A 22,544-nucleotide genomic window follows, 5' to 3' on the forward strand; every position below is an offset into this window, starting at 1 on the left:
ACTGGTTGGCTTTGATTGTTGTGGAGTGCCTGCACCTTTGTTTTACATATGTTCCTTCAGGATGACCCCTACCCCATTTCTTCTCCTATCCACAGCATGACAGAACAATTTGAACCCGCCTCTGATACACCGGTCCTTACTCCCCTTCCATCTGTTCTCTTGCATGCACAATATATCAACTTTCCTTCTCTCCGTCATATCAGCTAGCGCTCTCCCTTTACTAGTCATACTGCCAACATTCAAAGTTCCTACCCTAACTTTCACACTCCTAACTTTCCTGATCTCCTCCTGCCTCTGTGCATGCCTTCCCCCTCTTCTTCTCCTTCAGCTAACAGTAGCCCAATTTCCACTGGCATCCTGTTGGCTAACAGTACTGGAGGTGGTCATTGTTAACCTGGGCCTGGACCGATCTGGTATGGAAATCTGCATTTTTGTCCACATTTCTGATCTGGCAAAACATTTACACCGTATGCCCTTCCTGATGTAACCCTCTCCATTTATCCAGGCTTGGGACTGGCACAAAGAAATACACTGGCGTGTGCACCCCCAGTGGCTGGGTTATGTAGAAAAAAACATTGGCTCTCTTAAAACCAGAATCTATCAACACATATGCTATGAAAAAAAGCACAAACTACAAATGGTCTTTTAAGCATTTTAGAGTAAGCAATGATTTTAGGAAATTTGTTTTTACAATTTTGGGAAAAGTTGCAGTGCCTATTAGGAGAGGAGACTGGGGAACAGCGTGAGTTTTTTTTTGTCAGCTCTTACCTAATGCAACAGCTGTTCCAGGTATTAATGATTTTGTTAGCATTAAACGCATTCTGAAAGATAAGGCTGCTTTTACTTGATTTTTTATTCTGGGTGCAGTATACATACTTGTTTAATTTATTTGGTATTTGTACTCAAGTGAACTTTTTTAAAAACAATTTTTACTAAATCTGCTATAGTTTTTTACAATTTCATATTGAAAGGCTGCTTGCTATATGAATGTATTTAGCTATTTGTATTTATGCATGCTTTTTTCCTTTTTCTGTGGTATGTATCTTTAAGAATTTTAAGAACTCAGTTTGGCTCCCTTGAGGCCTTTTAAATGGAGTAAACCAGCTTTACAACTGTTTCTGAAGAAGTTCTATATGTTTTAGAACAAAAGCACTTAAACTTGATTAAAACATGGGTGGCTTGGTGGCATTCTGTGTGGCCTTTTACCAATAGAATTCTTTTTTTCCTTTTACTAACTTCCAGTTTGTGTTTTCTTCGTCACTTAGTTCAGAACCTCCTTCTATGTCCTCTTTATTATTTTTTTCTTCATTTATTTTTCTTCTATTTCTACTACTTCTGAGATTTCTTCTCTTTGTTCATTTTCCTCTCCTTCTTTTTCTTTATTCTTATTTTCGTTTCTGCAATCCATGAGTAAATGTCTAATTTTGTTACATTTATAACATTTCAATTCCCATTTTTTGCATCATGTTCCTTTTGTTGCAGTTACTTATCAAATGTCCTTCTTTTCCACACACACACACACACACACACACACACACACACACACACACACACACACACACACACACACACACACACAAGCACATGCACATTTTGGGTTGCCCCCAGCATTTTACAACACCCATATTCCCCTCCACATTTATCATGCTTGGCATACCTACAATTTTTTTTCTTTCTATTTTTAGCAAGCTATTACAATCACAGCCAACAGTCCATAACCCCCTTCAGCCATACACCTTTGCAATGTCTAGTACTTCATTATATAAATCTTTCAAATGTCCTTTTAAAAGTTTCTCTTTTGAATTATGTTTGAAATTGTACATAAATCTTATTTTTTGCTTCCCTGTTAAATGCTTTTATCACATGAAGATTCCATGGGTTAGTCTTTTTTCATATTCTCCAAGAAAATTTTCCTTTGAAAAAGTCTCAAACATAATGTCACAAAATGTTTCTTTGTTAATAAGAATAAATGTTCTTACCTCGTGCTTTTACACCAAAAGGAGCTATAAAATTGTCCCACACTTCATAGCTGTCCATTTCTTTGTTTTCTTTACTTTGAATGCTTCCACGTACTTCTGGTCTTCATTTTATTCTGCCTTCTTTTCTGCTACTCCACTTTTGCCTTCTTTTACTTTCTCTGGATATGTTTTCTTTTCCATATCACCACTATTCTTCAGGATTATCTCTGCATTCTCCTTTTGTATTTTCTCCATAATGTCCCCCCAGAAAACATCTTCTTCATTTTCTGTGTCACTCTGCACCACCATTTCTTTAAGTAAATCATCCCGCAATCCTCCTGACTGGAGAGTTGTAATTATACGTCCATCATTTGTTGACTCATCACCATTAAACAGGTTTCTATGAAACATTTCCTCAGAATCCTGTGCACATTCTCCAGCCTAGATATTAGCTTCCTCCTTCCTTTCTTTCTCCACATCATCATCTCCTTCTCTCCCCATCTACCTCCTTGTTTCCCTGGGTCGCCTGTGTGCCCGGAATGGAAACAGGAAGCACTCCTCCAAAATAAGTCCCACTCACAACACTGACAAGTAGGGGAAGTTCCCCGATGCCCTGGTCAAATTTCCCCTAATAGTAGAAATACTTCCTTGAGTCTTCACTGAAAAGAGGTCACTAGCCTAGTGGGAAAACCCAGGCAACAAAGAACAAATAAATAATTGATAAACATGATGGGCTGCTGCTAAGAATTGGCCAAAAAAAAATCCATATCCCAAATGAATGATAGTTAAAATCCCCAACTCTCAATCTACTATTGTCTTACAATGCTGAGAGTTGTAGGGCTGGGAGAGGAAACAGTTTGCTAAAAATTTATATTAAAGAGATTTGTTTTAAAATAATGTGATTATCATCCAACAAAGTCATTGACTTAACAAGATCTGTGTCATACTTTTACCTTTTTGGGTTATTATGTTTTTATTTATGCATGCATATTTGTTTATTTGGGTACAGCCCTAATCTCTGTGGACATTTTCAGACTCTGCCTGGGAGCACTGCCTGGGTAAGTCTCTTTCTCAGAGTCACATAGTTAAGCAATGCAGGCTGAAAGAATCAAACCCCGAAGCACTAGACCACTGGAAACAGCTCATTGACAGCCTCTTAATCCACTTCATCAACTGCCAGACAGATTTTATGAGGACACAAGGCAAGGCAGTCATTAACCAGAGTACAACACTGCAATAATTATAAACAGAGACATATTTCAATGTTTCTATTTAGTAATTACAAGTATTCATTATTCACAAGTAGATGGACTGTCAATAGCAGTACTATAACAGCACCCGACTATGTACACATGCCTGCAACTGCACAATTAAATGCTTTGAGTGTAAGATGAAAAGCACCTACTGCAGAACACATACTAATTTCAGAATTACATAGATGCATGCATTCCCCCACCTTTATCTCGCTCGTAAAGTGGATCCTCTGTAGAACATGGACTACCCTCTTGAGATTCAATAAGGCCAAGTGGGGAGACACAAGGTGAATGGCTGCTGCAACTGCTACTGCGTTCTGGGACAGATGGTGTCTGCGTATCAATGCTGCGTGTGCTGCTATGACACTGAGATGGTACAGGTGCTTTGTGGCCATCTGGTACGTCCCAAGACTGAAAGAAACCAAGCAGTATGTTACTGCACTGCTGACAGTTTGTGCATATTTGTCTCATACAAATGAGAGAGCACACAGAATAAAATAAGTACCTGCAGTAAAATTTTAATGAACTCAGTGGGTAAATGCCTGCACAGAAAAGAAAAATTCATAGCTTAACAACAAAGACCACAAACAGAGAAATCTGTCATATGATAATAGCAGTACAACCAATTTTTCCTAGCAATATAATATTCTGATTACATTCATGTTTTGATTACTGAAAAGTTTCCATGAACTATTTTTCTCTTTCTCCTAACATTAACACACTGTTAAGAAAACAATGCCCATCAGTTAGCAAAAAAATATATTTCTGATGACATACAACAGGAACATTACATGGCTATGTATTAAATGGGCCAGATGGAACATTCCATGGCTATGTATAAAATGGGCCTATTGGAACATTACATGGCTATATATTAAATGGGCCTGATGGAACATTATGTGGCTATGTATTAAATGGACCTGATGGAACATTACGTGGCTATGTATTAAATGGGCATGATGGAACATTACGTGGCTATGTATTAAATGGGCCTGATGGAACATTACGTGGCTATGTATTAAATGGGCCTGATGGAACATTACGTGGCTATGTATTAAATGGGCCTGATGGAACATTACGTGCTATGTATTAAATGGGCCGATGGAACATTATGTGGCTATGTATTAAATGGGACTGATAGAACATTACATGGTTATGTATTAAATGGGCCTGATGGAACATTACGTGGCTATGTACTAAATGGGCCTGATGGAACTAAGAACAAGTCTTAAAATTTCAGTGCTCACGTAAACTTATATGACAATTTAAAAAAACATTTATTTGCCTCTAAGAGCTGCTCAGTAGTTTTACTTCATCTTTTTCTCACTTGAATTTGACCAGGCTAGTGTAAAATGCTGTACAAAGTAACATGTGTCTCTGTCGATCTGGGACTACATAACTATCATTCTATAGAAGTGGCTACATTTGTCAATATGTTTATAAATTATCATTCCTCAAATTTCAAGTGCCGTCAGTTATTACTGGAGCTGTACAGATAAAATATGCCACTGATGTCAATTAAGATTCTTGGAAACATTTTCTGATTAATAAGAAACCTTAATGCCTCAGTGAAACTGCAAACCTGCCCCCCAAGCTGAAATTGCTGTCATGTGAAGTTAGATCTCCTAGATTCAGATACATATTCAGTGACAAACAGATTTCTACTCAAATGTTTCTGCTAAACTAGTACATGAGTCAGAAGACAACAGTTTGGTCTATTTCTTAGTTTTTCACAGAACTATCATCTTTAGACATTCAGCATAATATACTGTTAATAATGAGATACAATAACCTTTAAAATGTCTTTACTAAAAAGAAACAACATAAGAAAGAAAAAAGTGAAGGAAAAACCCTATCATCATAATAAAATAAAAGGTTTACTTTCAAGCAGAAAGTCTAAATAATATGACGTCTACTTTGTTAGTAAAAATGCAGTGAAGCTTTCTAATTCTACAAGTAGCCAAGGCAGCCAGAACTATTTATTATTTGAACCTGTTTACCTGTTTTAAAAGGAATATATGAAAAATGGATTCTATATTTGACATATTTGTTTCAAAGATACTTTGAGGAGGCATTTATTGCCAAAATGTGGAAGGACACAATACTAGAGTCCCTATTTTGAAAAGCAAACCAGGATACAAGGCCGAAAACTGTTGACCTATTAATTTGACTTGTGTACTGAGAAAGTCAATTGAGAGGGCATTGTGGATCTCCTGTAAGCAAGTCTTAGATTTTGGCTCTGGTATACATCAACATGGATTCCAATCAGGTAGATCATGTGTTACCAATCTGATAAGCTTTTATGAAGATATCGATAGCTCTTTGGACAATGTACTACCTGTGGATTTTTTTTTTTTAAATTTGGATTTGGTTAAAGGTTTTAATTCCATCCCCATGAAACAGTTGTAGAGACTTTAAGGAAAATCAATAATTCCGGTTATATACCAAATGGGTATCAAAATGGTAATGGGGCAGGACTTGCAAAGTAAGAATTAAAGACTGTTATTCTGATTATACAACGATGATTAGGGGTGTACCTCAAGGTTCTGTTTTTGGCCCACTGTTGCTTGGTTTGGTGATGTCTGAATGTCCAAAAAGCCATTTTATATGGTTAAGTAAGTTTGCCAATGACATTAAAATAGGTCAGATAGTAATTAGTATTAATGATTTGTACTTATTACAAAAATATTTGGATAATCTGTTTGAATGGGCAAGAATTAAGGGTATGAGATTTAATAATGGTAAATGTACTATTTTACATCTTGAGTACAGTAATAATCAATATCCTTATGCTCTGGATAATCATATTTGTGCCTCTTCCAAACTGATAAAAGATCTGGGCATCATGGTAGATACTAATTTGAAACTGGAAGATAATGTGACAAATATAATAAGAAAATTATACGGTCTTATTGGGAATATTCTTCTTAGTGTTGGAAGTAGAGACAGACTGGTGTTATTACAGATTTATTTAACAAGTATAAGACATATTACTGAATATGGGGGATCACTATGTATGACGAATTATTCTCAACTAATGAAGATAGAATGCATTCAAAAAACATTTACTAGACAAATGACTGGCTGGCATGTTTTACCTTAAAAGAAAGTTTGGAACACTTGTCTTTGTATTCTCCGGCTTATCAATTTTAAGAGGTGACATGATTATGACATACACGTGCATTAAAAATAATTTTTTGGCCGCTTCTTTAGATATTTACTTTGCTGATCATGATTTTGGTACTAGAAATAGAAACCTAGTGTAGATGTAAGGTTATACATTATTAATCAAGGTTAAATAGCTCTTTTTTCAGAACAAAGCAGGTATGATTTTGAATTTATTACAAAGACAATTAAAACTGGCAAATTATTTATCATCTTTTAAATGAGATTTAGACATTTTTTTTTAATTTCTGTGCTCTTCATTGGTGTCTATAAGGTGTAGGCCCTAAGTTTGTTAATTAACTCACTGAAATATTGAAACACTTAATATTCCTGCAACATATCAAACAAATTAGTTTTATATGAACATGGTACTTGAATGCATACTCTCAAGCACATTAGTGCTTATGTTTTCTGGCACATGAACTCATTTGGGGACATCTTCACCAACAGTGGCATACAGGTGCATAAATAGAATTATAGTGCCAACATGTTACTCTACCTTTTAATTAATGTTCCAAGTTTGGACAATATCCCAACCTTCTTTAAATTAAATTGCTATTTTATTAACTTTACTTCATTCTAAGCAATTTCTGTAGTATTTTGATTTTTATGTGTTTTTTTCTACTTGTATAGACAGTTTAGCATTAAAATCAAAATAAGTCACATTTAGCATGGGTAAAGTAACACAGCATCTTTAAAATTAGTTACAGGACTAAAACCAGGGTCTCGAAAAACTTTTGGACACTACCTTGCGTACTGCATTTTAATGGAAAGTGTAATTTAGCAATGCATAATATTTTACTCTTATAACATCTACAGTGGCATTATTGGAAGAGTATATTTCTTGCCTTTTCAAATAATGCCACTGCAAGCTAAAAGTTTTCTTTCTATTGCATTTTGTGTTACTAATCACTCTTGAAGGGCAGTTTAACTACGTCTGCTCATGTACTTTTCCCTACATGATGTCAAGGACACAGAAAATTGGTTAAACATAGAAGATGTAATTTTTTCTTGGCTTAGGGAATAATAGATGTAATTTTTTTCTTGGCTTAGGGAATAATGATATTGGCTACAGTTTGTTAAATTTAACTGTCTGGTCATTCACATTTAGTAGTGCAAACAGTTCTACAGAATTCCAGATATGTGACATAAATGAATAGTGTGCATGTTTGGACCCTTTACATAATAATAGTAACACAACAAGTATCTGCAGGACTACAAAGCACAACAAAATGTCAGTCTATCAGACATGAAAGTATGCAGTATATTCTATGAAGGTCTTTAATAAAAAATAAAACTGCAAGATGAGCACTTTTTGTAGTGTCCTTGCCTGTCTCCTGTCAGTCTCTGTAATTCTGACAGATCAGCAAAGATGTTTGATGTGTTGTTTTGTTAACTGTTGAAGATCCACATTACTCCTTAATATGTTTGCTAGTATTTTACGTGCCTTTTGTATGTATGAAGTCTATAACTGCAACCTTGACAATGATGTGAATTTGAAACTGTGAGGGAATATGCAGAAAAGTCTGAGATTGTACTACCTCAAAGCATTCCTCCAATTCTGAGGTACAGCAACTTTGGGAATAGTATAGTTAGCAAGAGTGGGGCTAATGAATTTCCCATACAAAAACATTTTATTCTCAATTTAGCAAGTTTCACAATTCAGTTTTGTGGAAATGGAATTTTAATTTATCTTGTGATTTCCCTGGTATCTCGGTTGTAATCCCAGCACAACCAGTGCACTTACCCAGTTAACAATTGTATAAATACATAATTAAGAGCTGTTATCTCATATGATAGTTGTGTTTTCTGTTTATAGCAAAAGAGTGATGCTCAAGATTTTTTCTTCTCATGAATTTTCTGTCTTTTTTGTTTTCAGCATGTTGGCACTCGGCATTTTGAATGCCGACATTTCAATGGGGAGCCGATGCATGCTCTGTGTTAATTATACATACAGACTATTACTTGTGCACGATGCATGCTCCATTTTAATAAAACATACACACTGTTACTTGTGTACGATGCATGCTCCATGTTAATGATACATACAGACTGCTAACTTTGTGCATGATGCATGCTCCACTCCATGTTAATGATACATATGCACTGTTACTTATGCATGATACATACTCCATGTTAATGATACATATGCACTGTTACTTGTGCATGATGCATGCTCCATGTTAATGATACATTCGCACTGTTACTTGTGCATGATGCATGTTCCATGTTAATGATACATTCGCACTGTTACTTGTGCATTATGCATGCTCCATGTTAATGATACATATGCACTGTTACTTGTGCATGATGCATGCTCCATGTTAATGATACATTCGCACTGTTACTTGTGCATGATGCATGCTCCATGTTAATGATACATACAGACTGTTAACTTGTGCATGACGCATGCTCCACTCCATGTTAATAATACATACACACTGTTACTTGTGCATGATATATGCTCCATGTACTTATACACACATGCTGTTACTTCAGCATGATGCATGCTCCATGTTAATGATACATACAAACTGTTACTTGTGCATGATACATGCTCCATGTTAATGATACATATACACTGTTACTTGTGCATGATACATGCTCCACGTTAATGATACAAACACACTGTTACTTGTGCATGATGCATGCTCCATGCAATTATACACACATAGTGTTACTTCAGCATGATACATGCTCCATGTTAATGATACATACACACTGTTACTTGTGCATGATGCATGCTCCATGTTAATGATACATTCACACTGTTACTTGTGCATTATGCATGCTCCATGTTAATGATACATATGCACTGTTACTTGTGCATGATGCATGCTCCATGTTAATGATACATTCGCACTGTTACTTGTGCATGATGCATGCTCCATGTTAATGATACATACAGACTGTTAACTTGTGCATGATGCATGCTCCACTCCATGTTAATAATACATACACACTGTTACTTGTGCATGATATATGCTCCATGTAATTATACACACATGCTGTTACTTCAGCATGATACATGCTCCATGTTAATGATACATACAAACTGTTACTTGTGCATGATGCATGCTCCATGTTAATGATACATATACACTGTTACTTGTGCATGATACATGCTCCACGTTAAAGATACAAACACACTGTTACTTGTGCATGATGCATGCTCCATGCAATTATACACACATAGTGTTACTTCAGCATGATACATGCCCCATGTTAATGATACATACACACTGTTACTTGTGCATGATGCATGCTCCATGTAATTATACATACATACTGTTACTTCAGCATGATGCATGCTCCATGTTAATGATACATACACACTGTTACTTGTGCGTGATGCATGCTCCATGTTAATGATACATTCGCACTGTTACTTGTGCATTATGCACGCTCCATGTTAATGATACATGCTACATGTTAATGATACATATGCACTGTTACTTGTGCATGATACATGCTCCATGTTAATGATACATATGCACTGTTACTTGTGCATGATGCATGCTCCATGTTAATGATACATACAGATTATTACTTGTGCAGGATGCTTGCTCCATGTTAATGATACATAGAGACTGTTAACTTGTGTATGACGCATGCTCCATTCCATGTTAATGATACATACACACTGTTACTTGTGCGTGATACATGCTCTACTTTAATGATACATACAGACTGTTAACTTGTGCATGATGCATGCTCCATGTAATTATACACACATACTGTTACTTCAGCATGACGCATGCTCCATGTTAATGATGCATACGCACTGTTACTTGTGCATGATGCAAGCTCCATGTTAATGATACATATGCACTGTTACTTGTGCATGATACATGCTCAATGTAATTATACACACATACTTTTACTTCAGCACGATGCATGCTCCATGTTAATGATACACACTGTTACTTATGCACGATGCATGCTCCATGTAATTATACACACATACGGTTACTTCAGCATGATGCATGCTCCATGTTAATGATACGTACACACTGTTACTTGTGCACGATGCATGCTCCATGTAATTATACACACATACTGTTACTTCAGCATGATGCATGCTCCATGTTAATGATACATAGACACTGTTACTTGTGCACGATGCATGCTTCATGTAATTATACACACATACTGTTACTTCAGCATGATGCATGCTCCATGTTAATGATACATACAGACTGTTACTTGTGCATGATGCATGCACCATGTAATTGTACACACATACTGTTACTTCATCATGATGCTTGCTCCACGTTAATGATACATACACACTGTTACTTGTGCATTATATATGCTCCATGTTAATGATACATATGCACTACTTGTGCATGATGCATGCTCCATGTTAATGACACATATGCACTGTTACTTGTGCATGATACATGCTCCATGTTAATGATACATACAGACTGTTAACGTGTGCATGACGCATGCTCCACTCCATGTTAATGATACATACACACTGTTACTTGTGCATGATACATCTCCATTTTAATGATACATACGCACTGTTACTTGTGCATGATGCATGATCCATTTTAATGATACATACACACTGTTACTTGAGCATGATACACGCTCCATGTTAATGATACATACGCACTGTTACTTGTGCATGATGCATGCTCCACGTAAATGATACATACGCACTGTTACTTGTGCATGATGCATGCTCCATGTAATTATACACACATACTGTTACATCAGCATGATGCATGCTCCATGTTAATGATACATACACATTGTTACTTGTGCATGATGCATGCTCCATGTTAATGATACATACAGACTGTTAACTTGTGCATGACGCATGCTCCACTCTATGTTAATGATACATACGCATTGTTACTTGTGCATGATGCATGATCCATTTTAATGATACATACGCACTGTTACTTGTGCATGAAACATGCTCCATGTTAAAGATACATACGCACTACTTGTGCATGATGCATGCTTCATGTTAATAATACATATGTACTGTTACTCATGCATGATGCATGCTCCATGTAATTATACACACATACTGTTACTTCAGCACAATGCATGCTCCATATTAATGACACATACAGACTGTTAACTTGTGCATGATGCATGCTCCATGTTAATGATACATACACACTGTTACTTGTGCATGAAACATGCACCATGTTAATGAAACATACGCACTGTTACTTGTGCACAATGCTTGCTCCATGTTAATGAAACATACGCACTGTTACTTGTGCACAATGCTTGCTCCATGTTAATGATACATATGCACTGTTACTTGTGCATGATGCATGCTCCATGTTAATGATACATACGCACTGTTACTTGTGCATGATGCGTGCTCCATGTAATTATACACACATACTGTTACTTCAGCATGATGCATGCTCCATGTTAATGATACATACAAACTCTTACATGTGCAGACACCATGATTTCTTATACATACCCTGTTACTAAGTACTATGTTACTGATGCATCTGTCCAGTAATAATACCATCCATGTCTGCATCCTATTTTAAGCACATATCTCCCTTATTAAGATGTGAACTATGAGTTTTGTGTAAGCTACCTTTCACTGATAGAAACACTCTTGGAGGAGTGCATTTTTCAGACAGTGCAGTTTGCTACTGGTACACATGCCTTGATACATCTATCTTGTTATTTATATTATTTATGCATATGCTGTTACTAATGAAAGGATGTTTTTACTGACACACACATTTCATTATGTTACTATGATACATACTGACAGTTACGCAATACCAGAGATTCACAGCTTATTAACAACTGTTTCTTTGTAGAGATACTCAAATGTTGGTACTGAAACACATGCCATTTACAATGCGTACTCTGTCATGCACTGACATAAATACATGATATGTATATTTATTTAAGATTTGTTTACCAGGATAGTCCGACTTGGAACAAAGCCAATTTTCAGCGGAGGCCTGGGGAGAAACACTCTAGACGCATGTCTTTGTAACATGGGAGGAAACCAAAGGGAAACCCACACAGATGCAGGGAGGACATGCAGACTCTGCACAGAAGGCACCCCAGCCGAGAATCAAACTGTAGAACCTCTTGCTGTGAGGCGACAACACAACCATTGCGCTGTCCTGGATGTCCTCTGTGTGTGTGTGTGTGTGTGTGTGTGTGTGTGTGTGTGTGTATATATATATATATATATATATATATATATATATATATATATATATATATATACATACACACACACACACACACATACACACAGAGAAACAAAAAATACCAAACTTTGCCTGTGATTTAAAACTCAAAGAACGCCCTGCAAAACAATTACTCAAAATGTCAGGAGACCCAACACAGAAAAAATAATTTATTCCTCAATTAAGTGCAGTCTGAAATCAGATTTCATCAGAAATGGTCTCCAATAAATTCACTCCACATTTGAAAACCATACCGTCAATGACATAATTCACCAGTAAATACATTTCATGCACAATCTATAAAAACACACATAAATGGTTAAATAAATAACATATCATCAAAAGTACTCACCAATAAATATCAGTTCAGCTTTCTAAGTTTTAAAATGCTTTTAACAATAATATGTCCATTTAACCCATGAGTTTTCTCAGCCTTGCGTCTTACCAGTCACCTGACTTCTTTTACCTCAAAATAATTATTCAAATGTCTAACAATACCATCATTTATGACATTCTCTAAGACAAAAAAATGAAAATTTTCTAAAACTACTACAAACAATTGAACGTTTGCCAACACAACTTAAACAATGGACTGGATTCATGAAAGCTTACACTAAGTGTACACGATCTGTATTCAAGAACATCCTCACCACATTTTCTGTGTTGTTTATTCACTCAGAAAGCTTATAGTAAGTGCGCACATAGTCTACACTTTGTTGTAACCTTTATGAGTTCTCCTTGACATTTAAGGCTGCAATAAAATCAGTAGGAAAACTAAAATTAGGAGAAAGATGGTGGCAGTTATGCTTGTGTTACCTGTTCACTCACAACTGTGCATACTTGGTGTAGGAATTCATGAAACCGAAGCAGTACCTGTTTTTGATTGCATTAATATGCTCTCCATTTCTGTTACAGAATTTTCTCACTGTTTTACTTGTATAAAATGAACTAAATGTTTCATACAATTTACAATAAACAACAGCTTCAGTTTAACATCTATATACACCAACTGCAAGTATTAACTGATCTCTAACATTAATTTGCCATCTTTCACAGATATATTAGCACCATTTACAGGGACCACACCTATATGTACCAAGCCATAAACCACGAACATATCAGCCTGGCCAACCTCCAAAATGTTCCCTTTTTTATCAATAAATCGTGGACACTGCCCCATTTTGTCAAGCACATCAGGACAAGCATGAAAAATCCTCCATTTGTTGGCAATTCTATTTTTAGTAGCTCTATCATCAACACTAAAAGTGATTACAAAAGAATTCAGGTGAAATATGGCAATTACCAACCATGTCCCCATCACTGTACTCCAAACTAGGGATATATTTACCAGTTCTATCAATAACAACAACAATCTTATTAATACATTCCTTCTTATATCCTCTTACAATAATACATTTTTCTTAAACCATTCAAATTACTACAAAACTACTAGTCAACAGATATTAACTTGGAAAAAGTAATGGCTTGAGATTTAACCACATTATATTTAACATAACCAGGGTACCCACTACTCACACATATAAAATCATTCAAATAGGTTCATTTCCTATAAATGTTTTATTTAAAAAGCCCCAAAGCCTTATTAAATGTAATATCCACATCTAAAAAAATGTATATTATGTGGATGTATCTTACAACAAAAACAAAAAATGTTACTAGTAGAAGTAAATGCATTTTGAAATCCCTGGATAACATCAACAGGTACTTCAATAAAAAAGGTCAATGATAAATGTAACATACATCTTCACATATTTAAATATTTAAATAACACAGTTTTAAAAAGCATTGCTTTTTCCTATTCATTTAAAATTAAGTTAGCAAAATTGGGGACAATATTAGCCATCATATAGGAACACTCCCTAATGTGATTATAAATATATTTATTAAACACACAAAAAATATTAGTTAATACTTAATCCAAGTATACAGAAAGTGTTGATATCATGAGTAGTAAGACTAGTGATTGTAGATCAAAAAAACTTCAAATCACATCAGTGCAACTTTCCTGATGAATTATAGTATATAAAGAAACAACATCTACAGTGACAGTAATTAATCCTTCAACTCACTGTCTGCACAAATTGCATTCATTTTTTTTCAAAAAAAATTCCAAGAATCACGAATACAAGAGGAAGAATTTTGTCACAACATTCAACTTTGAATCTAAATATATTCAGATCCATGTCATTTTAGACCTCCCCCCTTTCCCAGAGACTATATGTCTAAATGGGGGCCCAACCTGATTTTTACACACTTTAGGGTTCAAAAAAATTGTCTAACTTAGGATGTTCAATCTTCAAAAAAATTATTTATTGATTAGTGAATGTCATCACTATGCAGTAATTCAATAAGCACCAGGTCAGCATATAAAGATACACTGAATCTACAATACACCTGTTAAAACTTAACATAACTGGACTCATCCATTAACATACCAGTCAATCTGGCAATATATCTAACTGTATCCATAATGACCATACCTCCAATTTTATCATCTTTCGTAAACTGAACAGCCTTCATTTCATCAATTCCAAAGAACACACCCCTTTCATTTTTACAGAAATTATATTTCCTACATTTATGGACTTTAACTCAAAAGGTGTCTAAATTCATCTTCACAAAGTGTTTGAAACACTAGCATAACAGGTGCTAATGGTGGGTTAAATACTCTAGTTTTTCTAAGACTCTCCTTCATAGTTTTTTTCACAAATTTATCAAATAAAAGACACTTTAAGCTTAATTTTCTGACATACAATTTGAAGTCTATAACAGTATCAAGTTTTGTTCTGTTGAACGGTGAAAAAGAAAATTCTCTCAGCAAAATATTGAGTTCTATGTCAGAAAAAACATAGGAACTCAAATGAATTACCTTGTGCCAATTAAATGTCCCTCTAAAATGTGTTAATGGGGAGACTTGTCCCTCTTGTTGTAAATCTCCTCTGTAGTTGTGATGTGTTCCATGACCTGTCATCCTTGATGAACTGTTCAGCCTGGATTTCACCAACCTGATGCATATTCTCTTCTGTAAGTTTAGTGCCCTGTTTGAAAACTGTAGATGCCTCTGAGTGGTGAGGATCAGCCCCCAAACCGGTTTGAACACTGTTACTTTTTTTCCCCACCAATAGGGCTGATCATCATGGGTCTGGCTTGTTCTTCAGTCCTTCTAAAAAAAAGGAGGAACACCACCTACTAGAACTTTCACACAATAGCTGTTGGATAATGCCAAATGATGTTTGAATACAGGATAGGCTGTGCTTTCCTCATAAGACTTTTTGTCTATGATTATCCTTTTTTGTTTTTCTTCCCTATCTAAACTACTTACTGTATTAAACTACTTAATGTATAAAACACATTATCATATTCATTTTTGTGTGCCAGAAAGGTATCGTCACCATATATTTTGTCATTTTGAATTAACAAAAGATGCTTAATGATTGTTTTCATTATGCTGAAATAAAATATTCATGCGTTAAATGGGCACCTTAATGTTAAAAGCTTTTTAAAACTTAGAAAGGAGAACTAATATTTATTTATTTTTTAATATTTTGTTGATATTTTGTTTAATTGTTTATCCATTTATTTATGTGTTTTTATAGAATGTGCATGAAATATATTTACTGGTGTATTGTTTCATGCAGTGTTTTAATGACTGCATAAATGTGCAGTAAATTTATTAGAGCTCAGTTTTGATAAATTTTAGACAAAAGCATTTCATAGAGGAATACATTTTTTTCCTATGTTGTGTCTCTTGCCATTTTGAGTGATTTTTTTTTATTGACATATATCACATTGTGATGACCTGTGCAATTACTAACATAACCTTATCAATTTACAGGTTGTGACAGTCATATATAGTTTGCTATTAACACATGGCTGATGATGCAAACTTGTGCAGTGTGCAATTCATGTATTTTATCTTGAAATATAAATACATACACTATGGTGCTGACATACATAGCTGAATAAGCAAGAACACAGCTTTTAATGCATGGACATTGATATTAATATATTCACCTGACACTGGTGAGTTTTCCAGGTTTTTCACACATAGAATTATGATATCAAAGTTTGTGTTCTGATAAAACCACTATGCACTGTGCTGCATGTTGTAAACTTAACTGTATCAGGACATTTCTGACTTTTTTTACCTTTAACACTTATTTGTCTGATACTGTTGGAATTCACAAATATAACTGGATCAACACAAGAATCTAATCATTTAACAATTATGAATTTGGAGATTTTCATTGTACATATACATATATATGTTAAAAAATATACAAATATACAAACATACACTAAGGATGCGTGTAATTTAATCTTGTACAGGCGTAAAGTAAATATAGAAGAAAACTCTTTCACACACACACACACACACACACACACACACACACACACACACACACACACACACACAAGCACACGCATACATGCACACACGCCCAAACACACGCACGTGTGCACACACATACACACACTACCATCACACAACTGTAAAACTAACAAACATATCTCCTCCACTACATTATATCACTGTCATGACATCTGAAGAATTTCACATTATGAAATCGGCTTGAGTATAAACTACTTTTATTTGTGGCATCAGGAACTTAGAGTTATTGTTCTAACCTGAAGATGTTTTCAAAATGAAATATATAAGCCTATTACCTTAGAGTACAGTTGACTGTTTTTATTATTATGGTCCCAAGCAGTGTGCATACACACTGATATGTATAAAACTATATTTTCACTTACTGAATATATAGATATAAGATTGCCAGCAAAAAATAATGAATTACTTAAGGATTATTGTAAGCACAGATGTTACAACAATAAAGTGATACAAAATGAGTAGTCCAAAACCATAAATATAACAAAATCTATCATTTAATAGTTATCTGAACTTAGTTTCAATTGCATTAAAGTACAGTTGGGTACACTTACCAGAAATCTAGATGTTCAAGTGTATTCGCTATTGCAGTCCTGATTTGTGGGATTTCCTGCTGTGGAAGCCCTTGGCCAGCCCAACTACCAGAGTAAAAATCTCCCTCCTCTTAAGGCTGGCAGATGCCCTACCCTGAGGTCAGTACGCTTGGGTATAAAGGGAGCCAGTGGATGCCATGACATCAGTTTTTTTCTTGCTCCTTAGAAGATAGGAGCCCCCCAGGATAAACCATAAGCAAGGGACAGAGGTAGAAAAAGGGACCTGCCAGGTAACCACCCAGGGGGTCCTCTGGTTAGTGAAGAAAACTGAAGTAGATTACTACTGCAGGCAAAAATGGGGAAGGAGGGAGGGAAAGATGATTGCAACAATGAACACACTTGAGCATCTACATTTATGGCAAGTGCACAGTCCTGACTTGTGGGATGATTCCAAAAGCTGAGAAGAAGGTAGATTATGGAGAAGAGAAGATGCCTTGCAAGATGGCACAGGCAAGTCCTGCTCTAGACTTGAAAAAGGCTGATAAGTAGTAGTATTTGGTAAACGTATGTGGAGATGACCAGGTAGCAGCTTCCAAAATATCTTTGGTAGGTATTCCTTTCAGGAGGGCAGCAGAGGTAGAAGTGACTCTAGCAGAGTAAGTCCTTACAGTTTCAGGAAGCTTTTTGCCATGATGGCTATAACAAAAGGAAATACAATGGGACATCCACTTGGAGACAGTCTGTTTGGAGACTGGTTTCCTTTCAGAGACAATGGCAGAGGACACACACAGCTGGACTAATTTTCTGAAAGATTTATTTCTATCAAGAGAGTAGTGAAGCTGTCTGTGCACATCCAAGGAGTGAAGGATTCTTTCCCCCCGGGTCTGAGGTTTGGGGAAGAAGGTGGGCAAGTGTATGGCTTGATTCAAGGATGTGTCCATGACCTCCTTGGGCATAAAAGATGACTTAGTCCTGAGTGATACTCTGGGTGGAATATCAGAAATGGTTCCACTGCCACGAGAGTTTGCAGCTCAGAGTCCCTACTAGCTGAGGTGACAGCCAGTAAAAAGGCAGTCTTCCAGGTTAAGAATTTTAAATCAGCAGAAGCTGCTAGTTCTAAAGGGAGTAGCATCAATTTTTCTCAAACAAAACTGAGGTCCCATGGAGGTGTGGATTGTTTCCTGGGAGTTCTGATGAGAAACATTCCCCTAATGAATTGTTTCATCAGGGGGTGGGAAATGTTAGGAGGAAGAGTAGGGATGTAGGCTGAAATGGCAGAGGCATGAATCTTGATGGAAGAAAATGATATGCCTCTGTCCACCATGGAAGCCAGGTATTCTAAAATGGCAGAGATAATGTCTGAGTTGGGATTGAGGCCTTGCTGCTGACACCAAATGGAAAATATTTTCTACATGGCTGAGTATGACTTCCTACTATTAAGCTTTCTAGCCTCTGAGAATGTTTTGAACTTGTCTGTCTAGGGTGTGCTCAAAGTAGTATTTTAGGGAATTATCCAGGCTGAGAGTTTGAGAGTCTGTAGGTTGGGATGTACACCCCCCTTGTCCTGAGTCAGAAGAGCCACACTCTGAGGTAACTGCCATGTTTTTTCATTGGTTAAACTTAGTAGCAGAGGATAAAAGTGCTGCCTGGGTCAGACTGTGGCTATCAGGATGACCCTTGGACCTTCTTCCCTGATTTTTAAAAGGACCCTTGGAAGAAGAGCCAGGGGAGGAAACAAGTAGAGGAACAGGTGGCTCCAAAGGAAGGAGAATGCATGTGTCATCCAGGCTGTGCGTAGTTTGCCTGGAACAGAATCTTTTCAGATGAGCATTTTCTTTGGTGGCAAAGAGGTCTATTGGTGGGAATCCCCAGTTCTGGACTATGCTAAGAAATGTTTCCCGATGCAGATGTCACTCGTGAGGATCCATCAAGTTCCCGTTGAGATGATCTGCTAGAGTGTTTTGAGTCCTTGGGAGGTACTGTGTCATGAGGTGCAACACCAGAGAGTGAGCCGTCTCCTAGACCTGCATAGCTAATCGACAAATAGGGTAAGAGTGAGTGCCTCCTTGTTTATGCACCACATATCTGCGGTGTTGTCTGTTTTGACAAGCAGGACCCCTGATTTCCACTGATCTTTGAAAGCCACTAGGCCCTTTTGCACTGCCATCAGTTCTTTCCAATTTAAGTGTTTGTGTCTGAACTGAGTTTCCCATCTGCCCTGAGACTGAAGGTGTTGGAAATGAGCTCCCCAGGATGTATCTGAGGCATCTGTGGTTAAAGTTTTGCCCTAAGGGGTGAACCTGAAGGGGAGGCCCAGGTTCTGGGCACATGCCCATGTCCACCATGCAAGTTCCTCCTTGAGGCAAGGAATCACCTGAATTTCTAATTTCTGTCTCCAGAGACTGAGTGCTAGGTGACCATTAAGGCCTGAGGGGCTGTCATGGAAAGAAGTTTTTGAACAGTCAACATTTTAAATTTTGGTACCAGCAGAGACTGATTGAGGGTGGGCAGGTCTAGAATAAGGCACCAACAACCTTCCTTTCTGGGAACCAGAAATAGCCTGGAGTAGAACCCTTTCCCTAGTTGATGATCTGGTATTGGTTCCACTAAGCCCTATGAGCATAGGTTTGAATCTGAGAAAGGACCTCTGCTCTTTGATTTTGTGGAACATCTGGATAACCTGAGTATCTTAATGGCTCTTTGAAAGTGAGCTTGTAACCATCTGAGATAATTTTCAGAACCCACCTGTCTGAAGTAATAAGGGACCAGTTTTCTTTCAACAGGGATAGCCTTCTTCCTAGTCTTCCTCCTATGTCTGGAGTGGGTGGGGGGGTAGGAGAAAGGAAGAGTCATTGCTGCTCTCTGCCAGGGCCTTGAGAAAGTACAGTTGTGTACACTTACCATAAATGCAGATGTTCGAGTGTATTCACTGTTGCAGTCCTAACTAATGAACCTATGAACCTAATGGGTTATCTGGCTCCTGGTAGCCCTCGATCAGCCAGAATACCAAAGGTAAGTAAAAATGACATTGGCTGCCGTCGATTGTAAAGGACGTCAGGACGTCTGATACAAAAGGAGGCAGCCAACATCACTTCTTCAGTCTTTCTTGCCATAACAGTCAGAAGCCCCCAGAAATAGGGCTTAAACCAAAAACAATTTTGGCAAATAATATCCAATTTAGCCTGTACCGCAGGTAAAGAGAATAGGAAAGGACCAAAAAAGGGGGAAGGAGGGAGGGAAACCAGGACTGCAACAGTGAATACACTCAAACATCTGCATTTCTGGTAAGTGGACACAACTGTACTATGGTCATCGTGTTTCACTGTTGCAGTCCTAACTAATGGGTTGATTACCAAAGCCCAGAGAAAAGGAAGGAGGACCCAACAGAATCAAGGGTTGGAGATAATGCTCTGCAACACAGCAGTGGCAAACCCTGCCCTGGCTCTGGAAAACAGAGGCAAATTATAATGTTTTGTGAAAGTGTAAACAGAAGACCATGTGGCAGCCTCCAAAATATCTCTAGTAGGGACACCCCTTTGAAAGGCTGCCGAAGTGGAAGCTGCTCTAGTTGAGTGGGTCCTAACCTCTTGAGGTGGAACCTTGCCATGAAAGGAATAACAAAAGGTGATACAATGTGCAATCCACTTGGAAATGGTTTGCTTAGAAATAGCCTTGCCCTGAGCTCCAGGGGCAAAACTGACCAATAACTGTGCTGATTTCCGAAGGTCTTTAGTCCTGTCCAGGTAAAACCTGAGCTGTCTGTGCACATCAAGAGAATGTAGGATCCTTTCACCTCTATTGCGAGGATTAGCAAAGAAGGCAGGAAGGTGTATGGACTGATTAAGAGTCAAGCTAGAAATCACCTTAGGCATAAAGGAGGGATTGGTTCTCAGAGAGACCCTATCTGCATGGAAAATAAGAAAAGGCTCCATAGCCATCAAAGCTTGCAGCTCCAAAACCCTCCTTGCTGAAGTTATAGCCAAGAGGAAAGCAGTCTTCCAAGAGAGAAACTTTAAATCTACAGTGGCAGCTGGCTCAAAAGGAGGAAGAGTGAGGTTCTCTAGAACAAAATTAAAATCCCAGGCTGGAGTAGGTTGCCCTTCTGGGAGGTTTTAAGTTGCAAGCACTTCTGAGAAACATTTTCATCAGGGGATGAGAGAAAATGGGTTGTTCAAAAGAACAATGAGCAGAAATGGCTGAAGCATGTAGCTTGATAGAGGAAAAAGAAAAGACTACCCTGAAGCAATTCAGCCAGGTATTCCAGGATCAGAGGAAGGGTAGGCTGAGAAGACGATTCATCTCTAGCCTGCATCCAATGAGAGAACCTTTCCCATTTGCCAGTGTAGGACTTCTTGGTGCTAGGCCTCCTGGCCTCCCTCAGCACGTCAACCACCTGCTGGGAAAGGGAAGAAGATAAGGAAGGAGTCATACAATGAGCCATGCTGCCAAATGGAGGGACTGAAGATGAGGATGTAGAATGTTTCCCCTTTCCTGAACCAAAAGATCTGGCTTCGTAGGAAGATGCCAAGGAGGAAATTGGGAGATAGTGCAAAGCAGTGGATACCAGTGCTGTCTGGGCCAGTCTGGAGCTAAGAGAATAGTCCTTGGTCGTTCTTCCCTGATCTTCAATAACACTCTGGGAAGAAGAGAAAGAGGAGGGAAGACATAAACCGATAGCAAGGTCCAAGGGAAGGACAGAGCATCCACTCCCCAGGGTCTGCTGTGATGCTGTCTGGTGCAAAAGAGAGGTAGAAGATGGTTGTCTGGAGAGGAGAAAAGATCCACCTGAGGTGTGCCCCAACATTGAATGATGCTGGAAAAGACTGCTCTGTTCAGCTGCCAGTCGTGACGATTCAGGGTTCGCCTGCTCAACTGGTCTGCCAAAACATTGAGTCATCCTGGAAGAAACTGAGCTAGGAGATGCAGGTCCAGGTATGCTGCCATGGACCAAAAATTCATGCTTTGTCTGCACAGGGGTAAGAATGAGTCCCTCCCTGCTTCTTGATGTACCACATGACTGTGGT

At 37.5% G+C, this 22,544-nt stretch overlaps 1 protein-coding gene across 7 annotated transcripts in view; it reads right to left on the reverse strand.

Moving 5' to 3' along the window:
- GLCCI1 (glucocorticoid induced 1) overlaps positions 1-22,544 on the reverse strand; it is a 1,677,723-nt gene that overhangs the window by 150,507 nt on the left and 1,504,672 nt on the right. For all 7 annotated transcript variants that reach the window (XM_044066485.1, XM_044066483.1, XM_044066481.1 and 4 more), the window contains one exon: positions 3,415-3,622. In XM_044066485.1, the coding sequence (XP_043922420.1) occupies positions 3,415-3,622 (208 nt within the window). The remainder of the gene's footprint in view (positions 1-3,414; positions 3,623-22,544) is intronic.

Source organism: Protopterus annectens, chromosome 3.part1 (assembly GCF_019279795.1).
Source record: "Protopterus annectens isolate FY-2018-M chromosome 3.part1, PAN1.0, whole genome shotgun sequence".
NCBI lineage: Eukaryota > Metazoa > Chordata > Ceratodontiformes > Protopteridae > Protopterus > Protopterus annectens.